Genomic DNA, 26,145 nt, shown 5'->3' on the forward strand with positions numbered 1-26,145 from the left:
AAAAACTACAAACTTTTTTGTTTTCGATTAATTTAATTGCTGATAAAGTTCCCAAAGGGCAAAAATTTAATGCAGCCTAAATGTCAAAAAAAGCAAAAGCGTAATACCACCATCTCAGTTAGGGGCGGAGCGTTTTTTCATTTTTTTATCCGACAAATTTTTGGATAAAAAACACGTCCCCGGGTATAATTAAACTTTTATTTGCATACGCTAAAAACGGGGTTTGTGAAATAAAAGTTTTTTCACCCCGTTTTATTTGTTGTGTTTTGATTGTTACAAATTGAAGACCATTAGGACGGTGGCGTTCTCTAAAACACAATTACTTGACTGGGTAAAGTGTTCGTTTAATGAAAAGATTGATCTCAATTAGGTGACTAATTAGCGGTCGCTGGTCGCGTTGAGCAAAAGTCGCTTAATACTTTAAAGATATAGAGAGAAAATGATCGGGGGGAATTTAAAGTGGTCGTTTAAGACAAAAGTCGCTTAATACACGTGGTCGCATGAGCAAGTTAGACTGTATATAATAAGCTATAGTTACTATCATTCTTATAAAACTCTCTGAACTTGTGTATAGAAATAACGCAAATAAATGAAGATTAAATCATCATTATGATTATTTGTTACAGTAAATATAGTTTGTTTCTAATAATATACGTCTACAAACTGCAATTTAATTGTAAAATTCTATTAAAACGCTATAATTCATATTTTTAAAGTCACTTTCTCTCACTTTCCTAAAATAGTCATTTTCGTATTTAGGCAGGGAAACATGTAAAGGGCTACCTTTTTACCTTTTCCCCGGGTAAAAGGCGACATGCGATACGAAAATCAAAATGTCCCCCAAATTTCGAGCTGATTGAGTTTGTCGCAATGTCTTTGTTGTCCGCGTGACCCTCAAAAAAAATTGCGACATACGATTGACATTAGGAAAAATGTCGTTTCGCATTGTCGAGCGCGTTTTTAGAATTGCGGTGTCTTTTTGATAATTCGCGTCGCATTTAAAGGGTCGACACACGACAACACGAACGCCCTAGCGACAATGCGAAGACACCGACCAATGCGAACGACATCGCATATATCGTGCTTTTATGGGCGACATTTTCAGGGGATACGCGACTTTTCCGTTTAAAAGTTTGCCGTCTTTTGCTAAACGGGTGTACTTCGGTATTCGCTATGTCATTTCGCGTTGGGTCGGGTCGACCATGCAAAGCGAGGGCGACTTTATGAAGGGCCCCCAACGGGATCCGTATTAATGTTGAAACCGCCCCGGTGGTAAGGAATTTAAAGGACATGTACTACAAGATAAATGAACGGACATATGTTTTTTCAAAAAATGTCATACTTTTCTGGGACCCATACAATAAATTGTTAATAGAATACACTTGTATCTAGATTTATATCCTTAAACATTTTTTAAATTTTATTTTATACAGTGACAAAAATATAAACATAACGGCGTTAAAAATGGGATATCTTCCACACGGGGTTCAAACTATTCTTGGGGCCTCTGCACAAAATTTAACTTTGTCTTTTTAGTTTTTCCGAAAATTTATGAATTAATATTCCAAATGCATAACTTTATGTTCTAAAAATAAATTGAATCAACCACTGCGAAATTACTTAAAGAAAGGACTGTTTTCCTATAGATGTTGTTTCTGCTACCTGTGGTTGACATGTAGCTAATTTCTGATTTCCTTGTCGAGGCCAGCACAGATATGCACGGTAAACAAATATTTTGAAATGTTGACGAAATAATTTGATAAAATGCCACATAATTAAATGAAACGCGCGTTAAATAATAAAAAAACGTATTGAATTTCGACGGTTTAAAAATAGGGGAGCACATTTAAATAGACAGGTTTACATTTAAAGTTAATGTTCATATCGAATTTCTTTACATACTTTTTTGTACAAGATTTTTAATTTATTCTTTTATAATAAATATATCAATGAGATAAAGAAATACACACGTTTAAGTTATTCTATGGCAAGTAACTGAGTAAAGCTTTCGACGCTAAGGTTGATTAGGTCTTGTGTAAATAATGTCGCCGTTAACCTCTCCTTAATAAAATTCATTTCAAGTGAATAAAATTCAGTTGAAACAGGTTTAAACAAAAAATATGGTTTGTATCGGTAAGGTTGCTATCAACAAATATATTTGATGTATAGTAAGGTAGTCAATGTTACATCGATACATGTATAATATGACCAATGAGATTACGACTTGTATTCACGTGACACTGCAAAGCAGGGAACCAGAAGATATTTATTTAGATTCCTCATAGATCAGCTTGTGGAAAGTAACTGGAAAATATTAAATATGGTATGTTACACTTTGAATATATAGTATTTCGCTAATAATATGTTAAGATGTTTAGACTAATGAGACGGCTATCAACAGATATATTTATGTCCTATTTATTACATGACAAAATATAATAAACACACGTACTGTACCGTTTTCTGTAGTAAATTCAGGAGTTTTTGTTAGCCTCTTGATAGTTTTGTTAATTTATATTTTGTATTTAAATTGCTACACAACAAACAGCTTTCTCTAAGAAGTTAAAATTTAACGGTAAATGTGCCTTTAATTTAACACCTATTAACTGAAAACGGCCATTAGGAAAAGTTAATATTGATTCTCTTTAGAAAACCTTAAATTGATTAAGCTTTTAAGTTGAAAAAGTATAACTTATACGATGATTTTGTTTTCATATTTGTTTCTACTCGTATGTATATTATTTACGTAGCTTATGATTACTCCAACATATTGATTCCGTTAACTTTATGTAAAGTGTAATAAACGTATTTAAGGACGGGTGTTCATTACAAAGATAAAGGTAGATTACAACTTAAATGCCATGACGGTATTGAATAAAAATATAAAAGGACCATGAATTGACAGCAAAAACATTTTTATCTATTTCCAGCGTGAATGTATCTCAATACACGTTGGACAGGCCGGTGTTCAGATCGGTAATGCCTGCTGGATTTGAAACTTTTCGAGCAGGGGTACCAAACTGAGGCAGATCCCAAAGGACAAGACCAGGTGGTGGAGATGACCCCTTTCAACCTTTCTTCAGCGAGACTGGAGCTGGCAAGCATGTACCAAGAGCCGTCTTTGTTGACCTCGAACCTACTGTTGTCGGTAAGAACTGATATGAAAGTCATACATGTAGCTGGAGATATATTCTATTTGTACCGTTACGTGTATGATTTTTTATGCTTAAAGATCCTGTAACTCAATTTTTTGATAGTTTTATATCATAAATATAATGCTCAAATGAAGGTTTATCAATATTGTAAGTTTTAAAAAGCATTATTAGTAAAGATATTACCGTATTTACATTTCATGTTATTAATAAAGGGGGGTAATTAAAAATTTTATTTTCTATAAAGTCTAAGTCAATTTTTTTTTTTCAATAAGAAATGAATGCTTAAATATTTTTTTAATGATTACATATGGGGGTTTTCGAACCGGAACCTACAGACAACTGTTCCACCCAGAAAGCGATTCCCGGGCAAGGAGACCTCTAACACTATCTCGTGGCACTACACCATTGGAAAAGGAAATTTGTCGACCGGGTTCCGACAGATCGAATTTGGTTTGCCCAATGTACCGGTCTCCAGGGATTCCTCATCTTCCACTCCTTCGGTGGCGGTACCGGTTCTGGCTTTACCTCTCTTCTTATGGAACGCCTGTCTGTAGACTACGGAAAGAAATCCAAACTGGAGTTTGCAGTTTATCCAGCTCCTCAGATCTCTACTGCCGTCGTTGAGCCATACAACTCAATCCTGACCACCCATACCACTCTTGAACACTCTGACTGTGCCTTCATGGTTGACAATGAAGCTATATACGACGTTTGTCGCAGAAATTTGGACATTGAAAGACCAACATACACTAACTTGAACAGACTTATTGGTCAGATTGTATCCTCAATCACCGCTTCTTTGAGATTTGATGGCGCCCTCAACGTCGACTTGACAGAATTCCAGACCAACTTGGTACCATACCCGCGTATCCATTTCCCATTGGCCACCTACGCACCTGTCATCTCTGCTGAGAAGGCCTACCATGAACAACTATCTGTAGCAGAAATTACCAACGCTTTTTCGAACCACCCAACCAGATGTGAAAGGGACCCAGTAGGGCAAGTACATGGGTTGTTGTTGTACCGAGTATTTTGTACCCAAGGAGTAAACGCCGCTATTCCAACCCATAAAAAGACAAAGAAAACCCACCATTTTGTCGACTGGGTGCCCAACTGGTTTCAAGGTCGAAAACAACACCAGCCCCAATTTGAAAAAGGTGGTGATCTCCCAAAGGTACAGCGTGCCGGGGGCATGTTGACAACACAACTGCCATCGCCGGGGGCTGGGTCCTTGATCACAAGTTCGACTTGATGTATGCCAAGAGAGTTTTCGTCCATTATTTTGGAAAGGTAGGAGGAGGGTGATTTCCGAGCTCGTGAGGTTTTGGCTGTCTCGAGAAGGATTACAGGAAGTTGGTGTAGACTCCTTTGAGGTAAAGGCGAGGAAAGGGAAGAAATTAGAAAATTTTCAGAAAAATTTTTGTAATGAATTTTTTTAATTTAAAAATTTAAAAAAGCCATGTTGTTTTCCAGGGAAAAAAACAATAAATGCGAAATGCAAAATTTTTACAGCCCAAATAAAATAAGTTTTTCAACAACCCAAATTTTTTTTTTTTTAGTTTTTTCATTATCATATTATTTAACTTATTTTAAAAAAAACCAGTAAAAAATTTTACAATAGGCCCAATATGACGTCATGGTGTTATTTAGATCTAACATCTTGGACATGAGTATCAACTGGTCAATATTTTTTTATGATATTTCCCCAAGGGAGAGTAATCTTTACGAGTATACTGCAGTAGAGTATCCCCCATGCCCACAGCTCTCAGAGTAATGAAGCATTGCGGTAAACTGTTGGTCCGGTGTAACAAAAACAAAAAACAAAATAAAAAAACCAAAACAACAACAGCAACATAGATAATACATGTCTTCCAGGGTAAAATACGTATAAGAAACCATTGAACTCCGCCTCGAATGTTATTTTTTTTTAAGTTCTCTGGTTGCTTTTGGTTTAAACATATTTTATTGTAGTCAATAAATATTAACTAACATATTATACGAAAGATGTGTATATATCAAAATGCAAATGGGTTGGGCAACAAGTTCTTATAACAGTAGATTTAAGCCCTTCCAAGGGTTGCTAATATGCACTATTATCCTGAGAGACACGTATTAGTTCTATATATGAGCCGCGTCACGACAAAACCAACATAATGGGTTTGCGACCAGCATGGATCCAGACCAGCCTGCGCATCCGCGCAGTCTGATCAGGGTCCATGCTGTTCGCTACAGTTTTTTTACTTTAATAGAGTTGGAAAAGATGCCAGGCAGGGCTGGGTCCATGCGGTCACAAACCCATTATTTGGTTTTTTCGTGACGCGGGTATTTTTAGAAATTTATTGAATTTTTTCAAAACTGCAAAATCTAAATTATTTTGTCCAAAAAAGAAGTACGGACATGATGAAAAGAAACGATAACTTTTTATACCATAGTATTTTTAAAAAATGCATTTTTCTGCGAAAAGCAACCCGTGGATACGTGGAATTTTAAATTCAAAAATTTTCGTACTAATAGTGCTTTTCCGCTTTTAACCCCAATGACATTTTTTCAAATACTTTTTTCACCTTTTTTTTGTAAATTGGAAAAAAAAAATGTTTTAATATTTTAAGTCATTTTTTTGCATTTAAAAACAATGACACGTATACATGTACTATTAACTCAAACAGGATCATTAAAACCCAAAGACATGTCAACCCCTTTTTCGCCATACAATACATAAAAAACCCAAAGATAACTTATACCCGTTTACCAACAATATCCCCCATCAACTCGATATAGCCATTTTAAAATCAAAACCCAAGGTTCGTCATTCCGTTAAACCCAAAAACAAGATCAATCACAATGACTTCATCACACCCGTTTACGCATGCAAGACCTCACCAATGACTACGTCACCCCGTTTTTCGTCAGCAAGATCACATCACCAAAAATACTCAACCGTTATACTCATACAATAACACATCACAGACTACCATACAAATTATACTTCATACAAATACATATCTAAAATTTAAAAACCCATTGATTAGCCCTTCATATTTTAAAATGACGTCATCCGGTCCATAAACCCCATACAGACCGGGGGGGGCCATAATTTTATATGGACCGGATACCATATTTAAAAATTAGAAGGCGCATGCAAATGAGGGATAAATTTTTTTTGTTTTAAATGATCTTTTTTCTTAATTTTTTTGTTTTTTTTCAAATAAATTTTTTACATGTTTCAAAAATCAAAGATTTGGTCTTTAAAAGATTTTAAATTTTTTTTTATACAATTTGAGAAAATCTAAAGTTCGGGGGGTTTTTTTTTGCCTTTTTAATTTGATTAACAAAAAGAATAACAAAAAGAAAACATATTTGCTTTTTGCTGTATTGCTTAAAAAAATTAAAAAAATTTTGACTAGTGTTTAGAATTTCACACACGAACAAATAACTTTTTATTTTAAAAAACAAATTATAGTAAAAATGACAGCAAAAAAAGGGGTGAAAGAATTTAGATTCGGGATAATATAACAAATAAACATGCCTTTCGGGCAAAATGCAAAATTAGGAAATGGGTTGGGCAACCTCGAAGGAAACCCTCAGCTGCCCCTTCGGGCCCCTAACCTTCCCCAGGGCTACCAAAAAATCCCCCAACTTGCATATGCCCACAAGGATTTTTTTTTGTTAAATAAGCCCAACCCCTATACGCCCCTAAAGTCACATAACATGTTAGTCAAGCCCACACACCATACAAAATCAATAATAAGATTTCTAATTTTAAAAACCATACAAGATCAAATAACCAATAACTACATCATACCCGTTTTTGCTGTATGCCATACAAACAAAATACATCAACGGGGTTGTTTAACTCATTTTTAGGGGAACAAAAGATTTTCATACATTAAACCGAGAAGTAAAACAATTGAAGACTTACCAAAAACCGTTTGAACGTTCCATTTGGCAAATGAGGGAAAAAATTTTAAAAAGAAATTTCCCCCTTCATCAAAAGAATCGGGACAAAAAACCGATTTTATAATTAAAATTTTGGGAAAGTCGGGTGGACGACTTGTAATTTTTAAATAGGCTAAGTAACTAAAAACTCTTCTTCCCATGTGACGTCCAGCGACTGAAGTGGGGGTGCGCGATAATTACATAGGTCCAGATCTTAAATTCTTCGAGCTAAATGAAAAACAATACAAGTATCTCTAGAAGATTATTGTATCCTTTTGACTATCACCCTTAACTCGAGTGTCCCAAACTTTTTCAAAAACTTTTTTTTGGTGTCCCGTTAAGTTTTTCCAAAAGGAAACCTGTTGGGAAACAACTAACCATTTTACTTTCTTTTCTTTTTCGCAAAATTAAATTAATAATTTAGCATTTTTCGGAAGCCAAAATCACTTTTCTTCGTTTTAACTTTAAAATAAACAACTTTACTTTTGTCAACCTCTTTAGGGGAATATCCTATAATATATGAAAGAATGTGATATCCTATAATATATGAAAGAAAATTGTGATATCCTATAATATATAAAATTGTGATATCCTATAACATATGAAGGATTGTGATATCCTATAATTATATGAAAGATTGTGATATCCTATGAAAGAATGTGATATAATAATATGTGATATCCTATAATATATGAAAGGATTGTGATATCCTATGATAATATATGAAGGATTGTGATATCATATAATATATGAAAGATTGTGATATCTATAATATATGAAGGATTGTGATATCCTATAATATATATGTGATATAATATATGAAAGATTGTGATATCCTATAATATATGAAAGATTGTGATATCCTATAATATATGGAAAGAATGATAATCCTAATAAATTGAAAAGATTGTGATATCCTATAATATATGAAAGATTGTGATATCCTATATAAAATATATGAAAGATTGTGATGATATCCTATAATATATGAAAGAATTGTGATATCCTATATATGAAGAGATTGTGATATCCTATAATATATGAAAGATTGTGATATCCTAATAATATATGAAAGATTGTGATATCCTATAATATATGAAGGATTGTGATATCCTATAATATATGAAAGATTGTGATATCCTATAATATATGAAAGATTGTGATATCCTATAATATATGAAAGATTGTGATATCCTATAATATATGAAAGATTGTGATATCCTATAATATATGAAAGATTGTGATATCCTATAATATATGAAAGATTGTGATATCCTATAATATATGAAAGATTGTGATATCCTATAATATATGAAAGATTGTGATATCCTATAATATATGAAAGATGTGATATCCTATAATATGTGAGATTGTATCCTATAATATATGAAAGATTGTGATATCCTATAATATATGAAGGATGAAAGATTGTGATATCCTATAATATATGAAAGATTGTGATATCCTATAATATATGAAAGATTGTGATATCCTATAATATATGAAAGATTGTGATATCCTATAAATATATGAAGATTGTGATATCCTATAATATATGAAAATTGTATCCTATAATATATGAAGAATGTGATATGAGATTGTGATATCCTATAATATATGAAGGATTGTGATATCCTATAATATATGAAAGATTGTGATATCCTATAATATATGAAAGATTGTGATATCCTATAATATATGAAGGATTGTGATATCCTATAATAAATGAAAGATTGTGATATCCTATAATATATGAAGGATTGTGATATCCTATAATATATGAAAGATTGTGATATCCTATAATATATGAAGGATTGTGATATCCTATAATATATGAAAGATTGTGATATCCTATAATATATGAAAGATTGTGATATCCTATAATATATGAAAGGATTGTGATATCCTATAATATATGAAGGATTGTGATATCCTATAATATATGAAAGATTGTGATATCCTATAATATATGAAGGATTGTGATATCCTATAATATATGAAAGATTGTGATATCCTATAATATATGAAGGATTGTATTTATAATATATGAAAGATTGTGATATCCTATAATATATGAAAGATTGTGATATCCTATATAATATATGAAAGATTGTGATATCCTATAATATATGAAGGATTGTGATATCCTATAATATATATGAAAGATTGTGATATCCTATAATATATGAAGGATTGTGATATCCTATAATATATGAAAGATTGTGATATCCTATAATATATGAAAAGAATGTGATATCCTATAACATATGAAAGTTTGTGATATCCTATAATATATGAAGGATTGTGATATCCTATAATATATGAAAGATTGTGATATCCTATAATATATGAAGGATTGTGATATCCTATAATATATGAAAGATTGTGATATCCTATAATATATGAAGGATTGTGATATCCTATAATATATGAAAGATTGTGATATCCTATAATATATGAAAGAATGTGATATCCTATAACATATGAAAGTTGTGATATTGATATCCTATAATATATGAAGGATTGTGATATCCTATAATATATGAAAGATTGTGATATCCTATAATATATGAAGGATTGTGATATCATATAATATATGAAAGAATGTGATATCCTATAATATATGAAGGATTGTGATATCCTATAATATATGAAAGATTGTGATATCCTATAATATATGAAAGAATGTGATTTCCTATAATATATGAAAGAATGTGATATCCTATATTATATGAAAGATTGTGATATCCTTTAACATATGAAAGAATGTGATATCCTATAATATATGAAAGATTGTGATATCCTATATTATATGAAAGATTGTGATATCCTTTAACATATGAAAGAATGTGATATCCTATAATATATGAAGGATTGTGATATCCTATAATATATGAAGGATTGTGATATCCTATAATATATGAAGGATTGTGATATCATATAATATATGAAAGATTGTGATATCCTATAATATATGAAGGATTGTGATATCCTATAATATATGAAAGATTGTGATATCCTATAATATATGAAAGATTGTGATATCCTATAATATATGAAAGATTGTGATATCCTATATTATATGAAAGATTGTGATATCCTATAACATATGAAAGATTGTGATATCCTATAATATATGAAAGATTGTGATATCCTATAATATATGAAGGATTGTGATATCCTATAATATATGAAAGATTGTGATATCCTATAACATATGAAAGATTGTGATATAATTGTATTCATAAATGTTTAACGACAGGAGCATGACCTATTTGGTTTCCAAGTCTATTCATTTTCATCTTCTTAATTCTTATAAAAATATCGCTTTCTAAAATACAGATATTTCCTTTGATCGTTCAGATCAGTATCAGTTATATGCTAGAACCCATTTATACGTATTAAAATACTATAAGAATTAGCTTTATACCCTTTTGAACGTAACCTTAATCAAGACATACCGGAATTCATTAAAACATGTTGTAGAATCATTTGTATTTGGAATTGCTTATGTTCCTAATGATACTAATTTGTGCATTTTCAGTGAGCTTTTTACGGTTATACTTACAAAAAATACTTACTAGCTCTTTTGCTTTAGTAAAAATGGGATCGCCTTTTCATTGAACATTTGGAGTGTCTAATTTTGAATCCTTGCTAAACTTATCGTCATAAAACTTTGTAAGTCAGAACAGTGCATGCCTTGAGGCATTTTGTCGTACATAAATTAATGTTTGTATACAACGCAGGTTGACTTTAAACAAACATGTTCCTGAAAATACATCAGAAGCCATCATTAATCGTTCAAACAATGACTAGGATTTTACTCCTTTGCATGTATTGAAGAACTAGTGGCGTTTTGTCTAAAATTTTCTGGGCAAATGTAGGAAAGTGAATGTATATTTGGAAATTCCGGAATGCCGATAGGGCCATCGCCTATGAATGGTTTGATCTGAAACACGATACTCGACATTACGATGATGAAAACGCGAAATCACGAAACTACGATGGTGAAAACGCGACACTAAGATGGTGAAAACACGATAGTTTATCGCGTTTTCATCATCGTAGTATCGTATTGTCGCGTTTTCATCATCGTATTATCGCGTTTTCATCATCGTACTTTCGCGTTTTCACCATCGTAAATTCATGATTTCGCACATTCATAGGCGATGGCCCTAACGGCATTCCGTAGGAAATTCAAAGTGTAACGGAAGGTAAACTAAAAAAACCACAGACACTTTGGGTTTGGAGCTCAAAACGCCTTTAAAATCCAAATAAAATGCAAATTTGTCAATCCCAGCATATTTACTGATCATATATATCAAAAAAACTTAATATAAGCCGTTTTGAAAAAAAAATCATATTTCAACATCTATAATAATACACAAGATAAAAATGTTCGCCGGAAAAAATCCGCACCCCTACCGTCATAATCACCATGTATTTTATTCCATTTCCAATATTTTCACAGCCGTCTGGCACGTTTGAAATTATCGGAAGATTTTGTAGATGGAGGAAAACGGCGATAATCTTGATGTTTATTTCGGCTGTTGCGTTGTTTATATTACCGTTGAAGTTTAAAATTAACCATCATCGTGAAGAATTATATCTTCTGTGTCGATGGACCAAAGGATTATTGTGAAAATATTGGAAATGGAGATTATGAGTGCGGTAGGGGTGCGGATTTTTTCCGGCTAACATTTTTATCTTGTGTATTATTATAGATGTTGAAATATGAATTTTTTTCAAAACGGCTTATATTAAGTTTTTTATATATATATATATGATCAGTACATATGCTGGGATTGACAAATATGCATTTTATTTGGATTTTAAAGGCGTTTTGAGCTCCAAACCCCAAGTGTCTGTGTAAAAAACAACACAAAAAAAAAACACACACACCTTTGATTGGCCGTGTCTCCGTGCGGTATAGACCGAAAGGGTTAATACAGTCACAAGAAAGTAAGATGTCTGTTGCTAAAATTATCTTTGTCGCTTCTGGAAATATTCTAAGAGATAAATAGATGGTCTAATTGTTGTCCTTGTTAGAGTTGAATAGATTTACTGGTACACAGAAATCTCGGGAGTATTTTTAAGAAATTTGATATTTTGATGGTTTTTGTTAGTGTAAGATCGGATATAGTATCAAAATAGATTCTTCTTCACAGAAATCTCAGATACATGTATTTGTTTAATTGATCAGTAAATCTTCATAGGCATATGATTGATTAGGAACAGTTTATCTTAAAGATTTAAGGTAATGTTGTTTTTTAAAAGTTAATAATTATATAAATAAGGAAATTGACGAGATATAAAAAGAGAGGAATTAGATATAAGTTTAAGCTTGATAGTTTTTGACCATAGTTTTTAGTTCAAATTGGAACATATATTTTTGAAATATTGAAGAAATAGTTTGAGACTGTTATCTTGCATTTATTTGCTTCTGTATTATTTTTTTATCAATGTACATGTATATATAAATAAAGTTGATGTCTAATCATAATGTTCAAAAACGCCAGGAAGATATTATATGTGAATATTTTATATGAAGACGAATAAATTTTCTGAGATAAATATACATGTATTATATATTTGCTTTTAAATATTTTACAGTTATTTTTTTAGCACAAAGAATAATAATTACAGCATGTTTTATGCTACAGTACTTTACGCCCTATTCTTTATGAAAATCGCCATGAAATCTGCAATACCAAACATTCTCCTCTGGAAGAAGTCGACCGAATTATATTTTGAATATATAAATGCTGGTACAGATGGATGATCGTCAAATAGACATGCTGGCGAAGGTACGACAGAGTTGATTACAATAAAATGACCTTTGTCATTTGGGCATCCACCAAATTGTCTATTGATATAGAAACGTCGATCAGTATGTTTCCCATCTGAATGTCCTCCCATAGAAAATCTATTGTAAACACTAGTAGACGTAAGGTCTGGCCAGCTTGAGTCAATGACACGGCTCTTATCAAACCAGTTGATGATATCGCTATCTTTACCGTTGAAGATTACATATGCCACTTCTTTGTCAGCGTCATAAAAAGCAAATATGACCAGCTTGATGTCAAGATTTGACCAGTGGTTTACACTTATATCCCGATAGTGTAAACCATTAGTGCGCTTCATGGAAATAGGCTTGTCCGGGGTTGTATTACTTCCTGTCAGTAATAGTAAAGAAACAAAGGAGATACAGTACTGTCCTGAATAATAAATATCTATTTAATAAAATAACACATGCAAATCACTGTGCTTCTAGGTAATGGAAAATATGTTTGTGCTGGTCGGAGAGATAACTCCGATACATATATAGATAGCCCTGACACTCGTTAAATATAATTGTTATAACTTTAATTGTTTTTCGACAAGCAATCACAAATTTAACGTCACCTAGTTATATAGGAGTAGAACAGAATTTGATAATTTTCTGTTGGTGAACCTATAATGTTTTACAAATAACCTTAACTTTAGTAGACAAAAACTGCTTCAAAACATTCTTTTTATTAAATTGCAATGAGGTAGTTAGGATTGTATTGACCTTAGGCCACTGACTTGGGAAATAATTTTGAATAATGGTTTAAATATCAACAAAAAATAGAAAGGACATATAAGACTTTATTGAATGTTGTGGGATCATGTTTTGTATACCTCATTTAGGACCTTAAAGAAGTATATATTTTTTTAAGTGTAATGTGAAGTCTTTGAACTGACCTTTGTTTAGGTGATTCATCATTTAAAATATATTTGAAGTAAAATACATGTAAGCTATTACAAAAAATGTGTGATTTTAGTGTCGGAGTTCTCTCCAAACAGTATCTGTGTTAAAAGTTATTAATTTATTTTAATACGAGTACTGTTTTAAACTAATAAAACTAGGTTAAATTTGTCTACAATTTCAAAAGTATAAATCAATGTATTATTTGTAATCGGTCTTTGAGTATCCATTAGATATAAACGATATCAAATGTACACTAAAATATTTGCCATGCATCATACCCCAGAAATGCTTTTACTTTTATTTCTCAAAAGCTTTTTAATTTTGGTGTCCTGTAATAGTTTCAAAACGGTTACTCATTGGCCAATCAACTGAACCATCGTTTGCTTCTGTTGTCTTTCGATAATTAATGCGATAACTACACACACTAGATCCACAAATAGTCAGTTGGCAAAATATGTATGTTTGCAATGTGAAACTTTGAAACTAGAAATTTTGATAGTAATTTTAATTTTTTTTTCGTCTGGCAGATAAATACAACAATTAACTTATAATATAATTCGGTAAAACTTTAAAGTATTTTAATTTGTGTTCTGTTTTTTTGGGTTTTTTTTGGTATATACAGAGCTTAAGAAGAGAAATTATGATAAAAGAAACATTTATAATCACATTTTATTAAATTCTAGGACCAATGAAAAGAAGAAAAAAAACAACTAAAAACAAGACTTACCGTGAACCCAAGCATGATATACGCTACGGCCGTTACCAGATGTTCCTCTAAAGACCATCTTCCATCCATCTTCCTCCGTCTTCAATACATTGATACCACTGAAATAAGATAAGAAAAAACTACCTAATGTTTTCATCCTTATTTCTAGGTGACAGGTTTTACTTACTTCATACATCTTATAAATTCTTTGTTATAGTCCTTTTTTTAAAACAAGCTGAAAATTAAAAAAGTGTCATAAACAGCATCATGAACTAATCACTGTACAAGTATGTACCGCTGACTATCATAGTAATTACAGCATCTTTAATAGTATCATGTACGTGTTTACACATATTTCAAACATTCAAGATTGTTACTCAAGGTTTTTGCCACACATTAGAGTGTAATAAAAATGTTTATTAAATGTTTAACCATCTCTTACCCACTTTCTATCGTAATAATGTTGTTTACGAATATAAAACACATCAAAACCGCACAAAGCATGTCTGAAGTTGATTCCGGTGTTGTTGCTTAAATTGCAAACTGGCATTTATTAAACGCTACAAATTGAAATTATTTCTTTTATACCGATAAGTTATATAAATTATCACGTGACAATCTGTTATTAAGAAAATACCTCAGGAACAGCATTATGCTACTTAATCGGATAATTCTAAGCACCACCTACTTAAATAAGTTACTGCTTCAGAACTTTCCGTTTTTGTAAGAGTATAACCGGGTTGACTTCTAAAAAAGAGATGCTGTTTTGAATCAACCAATATAATTATGTTAAGAAGGATTATTGCAAATATTGTTTGTCCCGATTAGACTTTGTTTTAAGTGATTAATTCAACCGCTACGTATATGTAAGCTATTAAAAAATATTGTATAAACCTTCAATATAGACCTTAGGTAATTATGAATCAAGTCTTAACCAGGATCTGATTCAATTTATGCGGATTTGTACAACATGCTATCTGGAAAGCTTATGAGGATTAGTGTTGTAATGAAAGATAGTGTGTACATTTTGGTTGAATGTCCAGGACTCGAGCTTTAACAAATATATCTCCGCGACGTGCACGCCTCGGGAGGGATTTGGAGAAGAGGCTGTTACCAAACTTAAGAGTGAAATTTTATATATGTATATGATTATGCTTATAAAACAATGTTCAAACATCGAAGAATATGTATATATGTACTGCAAATATTTGTGCCCAATATATAAAATATATGCATTAATTTCTTAGTGAAAATTTGACTTAGACTTTATAAAAAATAAATTTCTAATTACCTCCTTTATTTACATAAAATGTAAAATTCGGTAATAGCTTTATAAAAAATGATTTTTGGAACTTACAATTGATAAATCTTAATTTGAGCATCATATTTATGATATTAAACCATAAAAAAATGTTTTACAGGATCTTTTAGTGTGTTAACAATTATACAGGATCTTTGAGAAGAATAATTGCGAGTATTGATTCTCGGGATAAGATAACAAAAACAACCAGTAGCGTATGTTTATGTTATTAAAATAACATAATATTCATAATCTTACAATGTAGACATTTAGAAAACACGCTCAATTAAGGGATTATGATTCCAGCAAAAACAGGGATCTGATTAAATTTATCCGAATTTGTATTGCATGTTTTCGTGAAAGCTTATGAAGATCCGTCTTGCCAGATGTTATGATTGAATTGTCTGAACAACAATATATTTAATCATCACCATTAAATTATCGAACTACATGTATGTAATTTTAATCTAATCAAGTGGTCTTTGGGGATATTCGAACCATTGTTGTTTTATCTGCAAAACTGCTGTTCAATAAAATGTACGAAAACAGAGTCAAGATAAAGACACATCAGTTAATACTTTCTTCGTAACATTGATCATTCCGTGCAATATGAATCGTACGAGAATCTTTCGTTTTGAAGTCTATTACTTTTAGGGACCTTTTTTGTGGGAAAATCAATATATGTGTCTGACCATGAATCCAGCGTAAAGCGAAGCTCTTCACTACTACCACTCTATGTCATGCGGAGTACCTTGGTTATTAAGGTCACGTTGAGTCAAAATGTCGGATGATTATGTTTACGGAATTCTACTTATAGTTTCAGTGGGCGCAGGGGTTTTAATACGATATGCAAAAACTCCATTACAGAAGAAACTTCTATCAACATGCATTGGCATATGTTTGATAATATTTCCTTGCGGTATAGAAGCCATGCATCCCTTAATAGTCACCCTAGGAAATTGTCTTTTGATCAAATTTCTAGGTGCTAGGTAAGGAAATGAGACTCTGAATTGATTTTTAGGGAATCTATAAGTACGAAATATGTTAAAACAATAAATATACTCTATAACGATTGAATACATTAAATAGTTTCCACATTAATTAATGTTGAACTCAAAATAAAAAAAATGGGAGTGAAGTGTTTCGGTAAAGGGTCAACTCACAGGGAAATCTGTCATTATTTTATTAAATCTATATATATAATAATATGAAATTAGGCAAAGCCTATGTACGGGGAAGTCGTTAAAAATTCCTTTCATTCTTTCCGTTTTAAAGGTGTCATTCGGTATTACATGCACCGCTTCCGTTTTCACTCGGAACACTCGACGTTTATTATTTATCCGAAAAGTTGAGATTTGTTCCGTTATCGGAATACCCCGCCTATTATCATTGAGTTACATTGTAAATGGCAGCGCCCGACTAGAACTGACACTGAAAATTTCATTGATAGGTATAGAATTCTATATATTTTTTAATTGTTTTTTATTTGATTTTTTTAAAAATATACACGTGTAGTCTATAGCCGGGCAAGCCAAAGCCCGGACCCGCTTCGCGGGCCCGGTCTTCGACTTCCCCGTATAAACAAGGGATACAAGTCGTGGCCTCGCACTACCAGCACGGGTTCGTAAAATGCATTTACACGTGTAAACTGTATAAAATATCCTCTATTCCATCAAAGTTATTGTAGAAGTTAATATATGAACGAGTCAATACCCAAGTTCTACTACAAACACTTTATTAAAACCTGTAACATTACAGGAAATAGCTAACAGTAACATTTCAATATTTACATTGGCTGTCAAGTTGTCGTCCATTTTGCAGGTGTGTTTATGTTCCAAGTATTTTCATTGGCTGATGAAAAAACAGCTATTCGTCGCGGCTATATGCCATTATTATCCGAATTATTATTATTCATTAGCCAATGAAATTGACAGTTACTAATAGAAGTTGGATTTACGCATTGGAACAATCATACGGGCAACATCAAAATGGAAGCCGAGGATAGAAATTAACAAAACAAACATAAATTGTTACAATAATTTGTACCAGAAGTTAATGATTGCATCATTGATGGTGTTGGATAATTAATATTTAACTGATTACGTGATTAAACTTTCTTATATGAGCATACGTTTGCATAAGATGTCGTTTTACACGTGTAATTTGACAAACCGAAATTTTACGACAGTGTGTAAAAATGAAACATGAAAGGTTTTTTTTAATAATATCTTGTCCATGTAACAAAGTGAGTCATTTTTTTTTAAATTATCAATTCTTTCATCAATGTCCAACAATCAGAAGAAAAAAAACTGTTGTATACTGCGTTGTATTTACTTTTTCATGAATTGAGCAATTTTGAGTTGTATCCCTTGTTATATTATATATATAGTGGGAAAGGAAAAAAATTGACAGAATCCCCTGTGGGTCAACTCGGCCCTATACAAACTCGACACCGGCGGGTCAACTTGGCCCTCTACTAGAAAACTTTAACTTAAGGATAGTTTAGCTAATTAACTTTTAAGAAGTAATAGAATTACTATAAAAGTAGTTAAGATGTACGATCACTAACAATCACAATAGAAACTGAGAGTCAACAGATTTTTTGAAATTATCTTTGTTACTTTACAGTAAAGAAGAGATATCAAGACAAAATGTTTTAAATGTTTTGTCTCAATCAAATTTTGTTTAACGAGGGGTAAACTATCTGAGGGGTGAAGTGTCTTCATAAAATGACCTAGGTTGAACTGTCTGAGGGGTGAACTGTCTGTAAATCTATTTTTACGGTGTCCATGTTTGAGTGGTTAAGGTTGTTGACTTCAAGCCACTTGCCCCTCACCGCTGTGGGTTTGAATCAGGAAACTTTCGAAAGGGACTTTGAATTCTTTCATGTGAGGGAGCTATTCAGCTAGCTGAAGGAATGTCAGTGGTTCTACTCATGTGGCATTATGCCTGTTTGTGCCTAAAATAATGTACTGAAGGGCACAGCTCTGTAATAACAAAACATACAACTGGCCTTAACATTAAAATGCATTACTTTCCTAGGAACTTAAAACTGTATGTAAAAAATACCTTATAAGTACTACCAGCTTATTTATTTTTGGGTCAAAATCTCAAAGGACAAAGTTTACTCAAACTTTATCTACAAAATTTGCAATTTACTATCAAAGAAGAACCCACTGTTCCCCGGACATTTCTTTTTTTTTCACATAAATACAGAGAAAAACTTCTTTCTGACTGAACTATATTCACTGAAAGAACAAAATCTATGTAGCAAAGATAATTTATATATAGGCATAATATAGCATTGCCTAGTTGACCTCTACAAAGGCTATATAAATCATAGGCTTTGGGTAAAAAGTTGTCATAATCTACACTCTCATTTACTCATGTGAGCAGTATAATTGCCTACTGGGACCTCCTATTTAATGTAAACATTCTGTTTAATCAAACAAAATATGCAGTTGTTTAATTCTAAATGTAATATTCTATATTTGCAGGTGGTGTCATGTTGCCAGTTTTGCCTGGTGTTTTGGCTACCTAGCTTTCTTCAGAGCTGCTCACTTGTTTGGTTTGTCAAGACCACACCCAGTTACCAATGCTGTTCAACTATTCAATGCACTTAGGGTAATTATAAGTGAACTCTAAATAGTAAATCATATAGTATAATTATAATTTTATCTTATTATGTTCTTTTCTAAACATATTATTTTACTAGGCAAATAAGTGCTGACTGAATTTTTAAAAAATTGGTAGATGAATTTTGAACTAAACATGATATTAGATCTATATGAAACTGATTTGTTTATTCATTTGATCTTTTAATTTTGTCTTGTCAATAAAAATTAATATTTTCTTTTGTGCAAATGAATTGTGATTATTCAATAGCCAGAATACAGCACTAAAAACTAAATGTATAGTGAAATGTTTGATTCTTTCATGTGAACAAGCTGGATGATGGAGGGTTAAAGTTGTCATGCTCAGGTACATGTAAATGATTGTGTAAATGATATAATGTATGGATGTGTACACAAGTTCATCCTGTACAAGAAAAGCTGGTCTTAGTCTCTATATAACATTTTACATTGTCAGTGTGTCACCCGTAACCTGCTGATTTTTGTTACAGATTTCCTTTAAATGGAACAGTCCATTCAAAGTTTTAAGGGATTTCAATATCAAAACACAAATATAAGAGCTACTAACAGAATAGAATCTGATCATACTGCACAGTTATGTAGGCTGGCCTTGCTCTAAACCAGAACAAAGACTAATAATCTCATCCAGTTCCAGCAAGTTTAGGGCTAAAACGCAACTACATGTAAAATAGAAAAATAAAATAAAATTTGAAGTATTTAATATTTGTGTGAATTTCAACAGATGATAGGAGTAGCATTTGAAGTACATGATGCTGATTACGTGCAGAAGAGGGACAAAGATACAGAGGAAGATATTGCCCTAAGGAAAAGCTTCCAACTTAAACCTTCCTTCCTAGATACCATACACTATTCCCTGTGCTACATTGGCTTATTTACAGGTACTTTCAATACAAGAAATGCTTCTTGGATCAAAAGTTTGATTTATAATAAGATGTAAAGAAAAAAATCTTTTTTTCCTGTTCTTATTAATGGAAAAAAGAGATGAACCCAATTTCATTTGTTCTATACATATATAAATAGTCTGGGGGGAAAAAAAACAAATCTCAATTGGTAATTCATCTTTTATATTGAAAATTTTCAAAATAAATACTGACTGAAGAGTACAGTGCAGACCATGATCAGTCAGCACAGATGAGCCAGCTGATCTTGGTATGCACTGATTGCATGATAGATTCAGTTGACACAAGCAGACTGTTTCATGTTTTTCAGAAGAAGAAAACAAAAACCTTGAGTATTCACTATTGCTTTGACATTGTATATATGTTGATGTTTATTTAAATCAGCTTTGTGTAATTAACTAAGATAACCTGATAATCACAACAAATGCAATCTATAGTTGTTTATTAAAGGGACACCACAAGGGTTTTTTTACATGATGGGACTAGAAATAATTTTTTCGAGATTAATGTTTCATTTGATTAAGGTCTAGGAAAGTAACATGTGCAAAATTTCAGATCATTCGCTCATTTTGTTTTCAAGAATAATTATTCCTATTGTGAAGAATAACCAAAATTGAAAAGCCTATGAAAAGCGTCACTCTAATCGGACTATGAATAGCACAATGTTTCGATTTCAATTTATTTCCGGGTTAATTTCTTCATTATCTTCTAAATATGTTTCTGTTTTAAGAACCCCCATTGATCTTTATAAGAAATTCAATGTTTTTTTACTTTTAGACCTCAGTGGAGTGCCTTTAAGAAAATATTAAAAGAAATAGACAATTTGCACAGAATGAATAATTTCCAATATAATTTAATTCTCAAGTTTATGACAAATACTACCTTTAAGCTATTCAGGGGGTGGAGAAGGGAGAGAGGAGGGAAATATCCCTGGTCTTTATATCTAGTACTGTGTGTGTGAAGTAGTTGATAATGTTTAGTTATTGTTGTATTTTCAGGTCCATACTACAAATACAGAACATACTATGACATGTTACATATACCTGAAGATGCTCATATACCTATATATAAATATGCTGTACAGAGATTAAAACAAATACCAATAATAGCTGCAATATATCTTGTTTGTTCCTACTTCTTTAGTATAGAGGTAAACAATTGTTTGCTACTAAATTTAACTATACATGTGATTGCCAATACAGCATGTCAATCTTTTAACCAGATGAATAAAGATGTATTAAAAAGATTTTTCGAAAACCGTATAATCACAGTGTTTTCATATTTTTTAAAATCATACCTCAAAAGAGTGTCATTAAAATATTATCTAATAATTATTATACATTGAATATGTATAAAAACTGAATAAATATTTTAGAATATATTTAGTAGATTTAGTTATGATTTTAAACACGCATACACATTTTATTAGAATTTACAAACATAATTCTGCAAAGGTAAGCACTTTAGAATGATGTTCATAAATATGCAAACAAATTTTCTAATAATTATAGAAAGTCCAATACAGCTTTATACCCTTAAAACTTCTTTAAATAGTGGTCTCTGTGATGTACAAGTGTATGGTCTTTATACTTATAATCTAGCGAAATAACAGCATGAGGTATTGTTTTCCCTTAATAAATGATAATTTTTCTTTTATTTCAGTATGTTAAAACAGAAGAGTTTCATGAAAATCCATTTTGGTTCCGTATTTTTTACATGGTGCCGATGTTCCAAATATTTCGATCTCGTCTGTATTTAGCATGGATCATGTCCGAAGTAATGTCCATGATGGCAGGGCTCGGAGCATATCCAGTTGAGAGTAAAGCCCGGTGTGGGGAAGGACCAACTAATCTCAAGGCACTGAAACATTGGTAAGGGTTATTTTTGTTTTGTCAAGAGATTGGTTTAATGTATCAATAGCCTTTACAGCTTAAAGCTATCATGTATAGTAACAATATCAATGTTTATTACATGCTTTCCGGTGGTTTATAGAAATACATCAGTGATATAAAACTGGTAATTTCACTGTTTGAAACAGTGAAATTATCACTTTGATAATTTCACTGTTTTGAATTTAAGCCCCTTACGTTATTTCAGTAAAATACCAGCGTGCACTGTACTGGGTACCAACGTAATGACGTGACGTCGTAAATGACGTCACATTATATTATTATTTGGTGCGCTTTTCATTCAGTATTAGGTTTAATATCTTTTTAAAACGTTTCTTTGCATGTAATAAAAAGAAAATTTGTTTAGTTTAGTGTAAGATCGAAATATATTTCACCTTGTGAACACCAAAAGTTCATATTTCACTTGTGGCTGCGCCACTCGTGAAATATACCTTTTGGTGCTCACTCGGTGAAATATACTCCGATCTTACATTGAACTAAACAAATATCCTCTATATAGTTGATCTTTTTCTGTTGATCAATAGTAACCAAAGAAAAAATTTTGACTAATATTTCAAGAAAATCAAACTTTAGAAAAGTGTAATAAGATTTTAAGAAAAGTAAAAAGATTCTAGAAATAATTTTCTTATTATTATAACTTGTGTACAATTAATGACTGATTTGTAGTATTTTTATCACCTTTTAATATTTCTATTTCTACTGCGTTACTAATGCAGTAAGTTCTATTTTTGCATTGATTAAACTTCTTTTTGTAAATTTACATGGATTAAGAGCCTTTAGCAATGTGTACTCCCTTTTTAGCTCACCTGTCACAAAGTGACAGGGTGAGCTTTTGTGATCGCTTTTCGTCCGTCCGTCCGTCGTCCGTAAACTTTTACTTTAAATGACATCTCCTCATAAACCACTAGGCCAATTTCATCCAAACTTCACAGGAATGTTCCTTTGGTGGTCACCTTTAAAAATTGTTCAAAGAATTTAATTCCATGCAGAACTCTGGTTGCCATGGCAACCGAAAGAAAAAAACTTTAAATATCTTCTTTTAAAAAACCCTAAGAGCTAGAGCTTAGATATTTGGCATGAAACATCTTCTAGTGAGTGTCTACCAAGTTTGTTCAAATAAAAGCCCTGGGGTCAAAATTGGCCCGGTCCTAGGGGGTCATTGATTTTCCCTATATGCATATAGTAAACACTTAAAAAATCTTCTTTTAAAGAACTCAGAGAGCTAGAGCTAAGATATTTAGCATCAAACATGTTCTAATAGGTGTCTACCAAGTTTGGTCAAATAAAAGCCCTGGGGTCAAAATTGGCCCCGCCCCGGGGGTCATTGATTTTCCTTATATGTGTATAGCAAAAACTTAAAAAATCTTCTTTGAAAAAACCCAAATAGCTAGAGTTTAGATATTAAGCATGAAATATCTTCCAGTGAGTGACTACAAAGTTTGTTTAAATAAAAGCCCGGGGGTCATTGATTTTCCTTATATGTGTTTAGCAAAAACTTAAAATCTTCTTTGAAAAAACCCAAATAGCTAGAGTTAAGATATTAAGCATGAAACATCTTCTAGTAAGTTTTAAACTTTTTAAAAGTTTTATACTCTTTTTCACTTCTATATTTTTCTTTGATAATCTGTCTTTGGATATTTCCAACTATTTGCATCATATTTTACAGTCATGAAAGGGACCAGAAATCTGTTGAGTATGAGTTTGAGACTATACATAATTTGAGTATCTGGGGCTGTGAGCTGGCCCCTACAACTAGGGATGGTTTACGGAGCTGGAACATGAGTGTACAGTATTGGCTAGCTGCGTATGTTCATAGACGTTTACCCAGGTCCTATGGTGCCATGAGGTTTGTACCTTAATTTAAGCCTTGATTGGTCTGCAGATTATTCATGTACTTACTGATATTGTTAATTGATATTTTTTTCACTTTTGCAATATTGCAAATTCATATTTTTTTCACTTTTGCAATATTGCATTTAGGGGTAAAAATGTAAAATGTCCTACTTTTTTTCATGACTGTGTTAGTAAGATATAAAATTTAATAATTATTTTTTCTTTCTCTTAGATTATGGTTAAGCCTTTTGATTTCTCAACTGCTGACTTGATTTCCTATTAAGATTTTTGTTGAATTCTTTTACAACTTTGTATGAGCTGCTAATACAGCAACTGTGATTCTATGAAATATCTTCTTACTTTCAAGTAATATTCAACATATTGAATAAAGCAGGGGCATTATCATGCGACGACTAGGGTATCTGTATGACATACACAAATCTTTTTAACCGCCTCCGTGGTCGAGGGGTTAGAGTTGATGACTTCTAATCCAGTTACCTCTCTGGCGTGGGTTCGATCCCCGGGAGATGCTTTGGTAGTTTAGCTTGGAGGAAGGTAGTCTAGTACTGGTGTAACTCTCCAGGAACGATGGTTAGGAAGCTACCCGCCTATATGACTGAAATACTGTTGGGAAAAGGCGTAAAATGAAACAAACAAACAAATCTTTTTCTTCCATCGTACAATAAGTATACTATATTCTAGATTATGAAAAAATTGTTTCATTTCAGGGTAGCAATAACTATGGGGGTGAGTGCATTTTGGCATGGAATACATCCAGGATATTATCTTAGCTTCCTGACGGTGCCCCCCATTCTGATCGCGGAGGATCTCATGATCGCAGCTTTCCGTAAGGGCTCGGCAACGCAGCTTCACCTGTTTGACTGGGCGTGCTGGTTTTTCAAGATGCGCGGCTTCGACTACAACTGTATGGGATTCTTGCTATTAAGTTTAGAACACACTTTAGGATACTGGAGTACCATATATTTTATACCACATATAGTTATCTTTATTTTTATCGTTATTGGACTTGCGTTGAAATCTTTGAAAAAATCAAAAAAGAAGAAGAGTGAATGATATTTTTATAGGTTATTTAATGTTAAAGTAGATTTTTTTTTAAAGAAATTTTTATATTATATAGACTATTGTTAAGTTTATTGGTGGAGTAGCATTCCATGTGTATTAGTTTTAAATACAATCTTAGATATGTTATTCAAAATGTTTGATTTTTATATCATGGGTTGACCTTGTTTAATCAGATAATGTTGAGCAGGTAAGATCATTAAGAGGGAAATTTTTAATTAAACCAATTGATATCTAGTTAAATCTTTCTCATTTTTTTTCACTAAAGACTACTTAAATTATCTGGAAGGGCTTATTACAACTAGACATGGTTTATAACTGGACGTTTTACTATATTTTGATAAGTTATTTTGTCACTGAAGACTGGTCAGTTTTATGACCTTATCTATGTCTTTTACACTGTCAGAGTATGATAAATTGTTCTTTAAAATACTACTTACATGTATTATTTTACAGTATCTTTACTAACTTACTTTCTTTACATATACATTATCATAAGTTGCAATATTGTTAGTCACATTTTTGATAAATGTATGTCATATTTGTAATTTTGTAAGAGAACAAATTGTGTTAACTTATTGCTAGTATATTTTGATAATAATTGTGTGATGTAAATGTAACACAGGTATGAATATATGCACTATTTATTTGATTGTAATATATTCGTTGATGCAAGTTGTTCAAAATTGGCAAAAAAATCATTTTTCTAACTTTTCTTACATAGATTTTTGTGACAATTATTTTCTTCTGTTTTCACACAAAAATAGGAAAGGAAACACAATGTACCTGAATTATGTAGAGCAACTGTGATCTCTATGCTAAATCTTTATGTCTTCCATACATGATCTATGTAAATTTGTTGTCAATAAAATACTGTTAGTATGTAGTATAGGATGATTGAAATCCAGATGTTCTATATAGCTTTACTTTTAACATACAC

At 31.8% G+C, this 26,145-nt stretch overlaps 2 protein-coding genes and 1 pseudogene across 2 annotated transcripts; 2 read left to right on the forward strand and 1 right to left on the reverse strand.

Annotated features, from left to right (window-relative positions):
- Nucleotides 1-2,930: 2,930 nt before the first annotated feature.
- Nucleotides 2,931-4,460, forward strand: LOC132724849 (tubulin alpha-1 chain-like; annotated as a pseudogene).
- An 8,063-nt stretch (nucleotides 4,461-12,523) lies between these two features.
- LOC132724848 (uncharacterized) lies at nucleotides 12,524-14,622 on the reverse strand. The gene is made up of 2 exons (XM_060709805.1): nucleotides 14,552-14,622; nucleotides 12,524-13,267 (listed from the first exon to the last, which is right to left on the reverse strand). The coding sequence occupies exons 1-2, from the start codon at nucleotides 14,607-14,609 to the stop codon at nucleotides 12,759-12,761; spliced, it is 567 nt and encodes a 188-aa protein (XP_060565788.1). The 5' UTR covers nucleotides 14,610-14,622; the 3' UTR covers nucleotides 12,524-12,758.
- A 1,962-nt stretch (nucleotides 14,623-16,584) lies between these two features.
- LOC132724846 (lysophospholipid acyltransferase 7-like) lies at nucleotides 16,585-25,238 on the forward strand. The gene is made up of 7 exons (XM_060709803.1): nucleotides 16,585-16,819; nucleotides 19,328-19,454; nucleotides 20,205-20,361; nucleotides 21,381-21,532; nucleotides 22,045-22,253; nucleotides 23,959-24,138; nucleotides 24,854-25,238. Exons 1-7 carry the CDS (start codon nucleotides 16,611-16,613, stop codon nucleotides 25,197-25,199), a joined length of 1,380 nt encoding a protein of 459 aa, XP_060565786.1. The 5' UTR covers nucleotides 16,585-16,610; the 3' UTR covers nucleotides 25,200-25,238.
- The last annotated feature ends 907 nt before the right edge of the window (nucleotides 25,239-26,145 follow it).

This window comes from Ruditapes philippinarum, unplaced genomic scaffold, assembly GCF_026571515.1.
Source record: "Ruditapes philippinarum isolate M1 unplaced genomic scaffold, ASM2657151v2 ctg5350_1_1_1_1, whole genome shotgun sequence".
NCBI classification, from domain to species: Eukaryota; Metazoa; Mollusca; class Bivalvia; order Venerida; family Veneridae; genus Ruditapes; species Ruditapes philippinarum.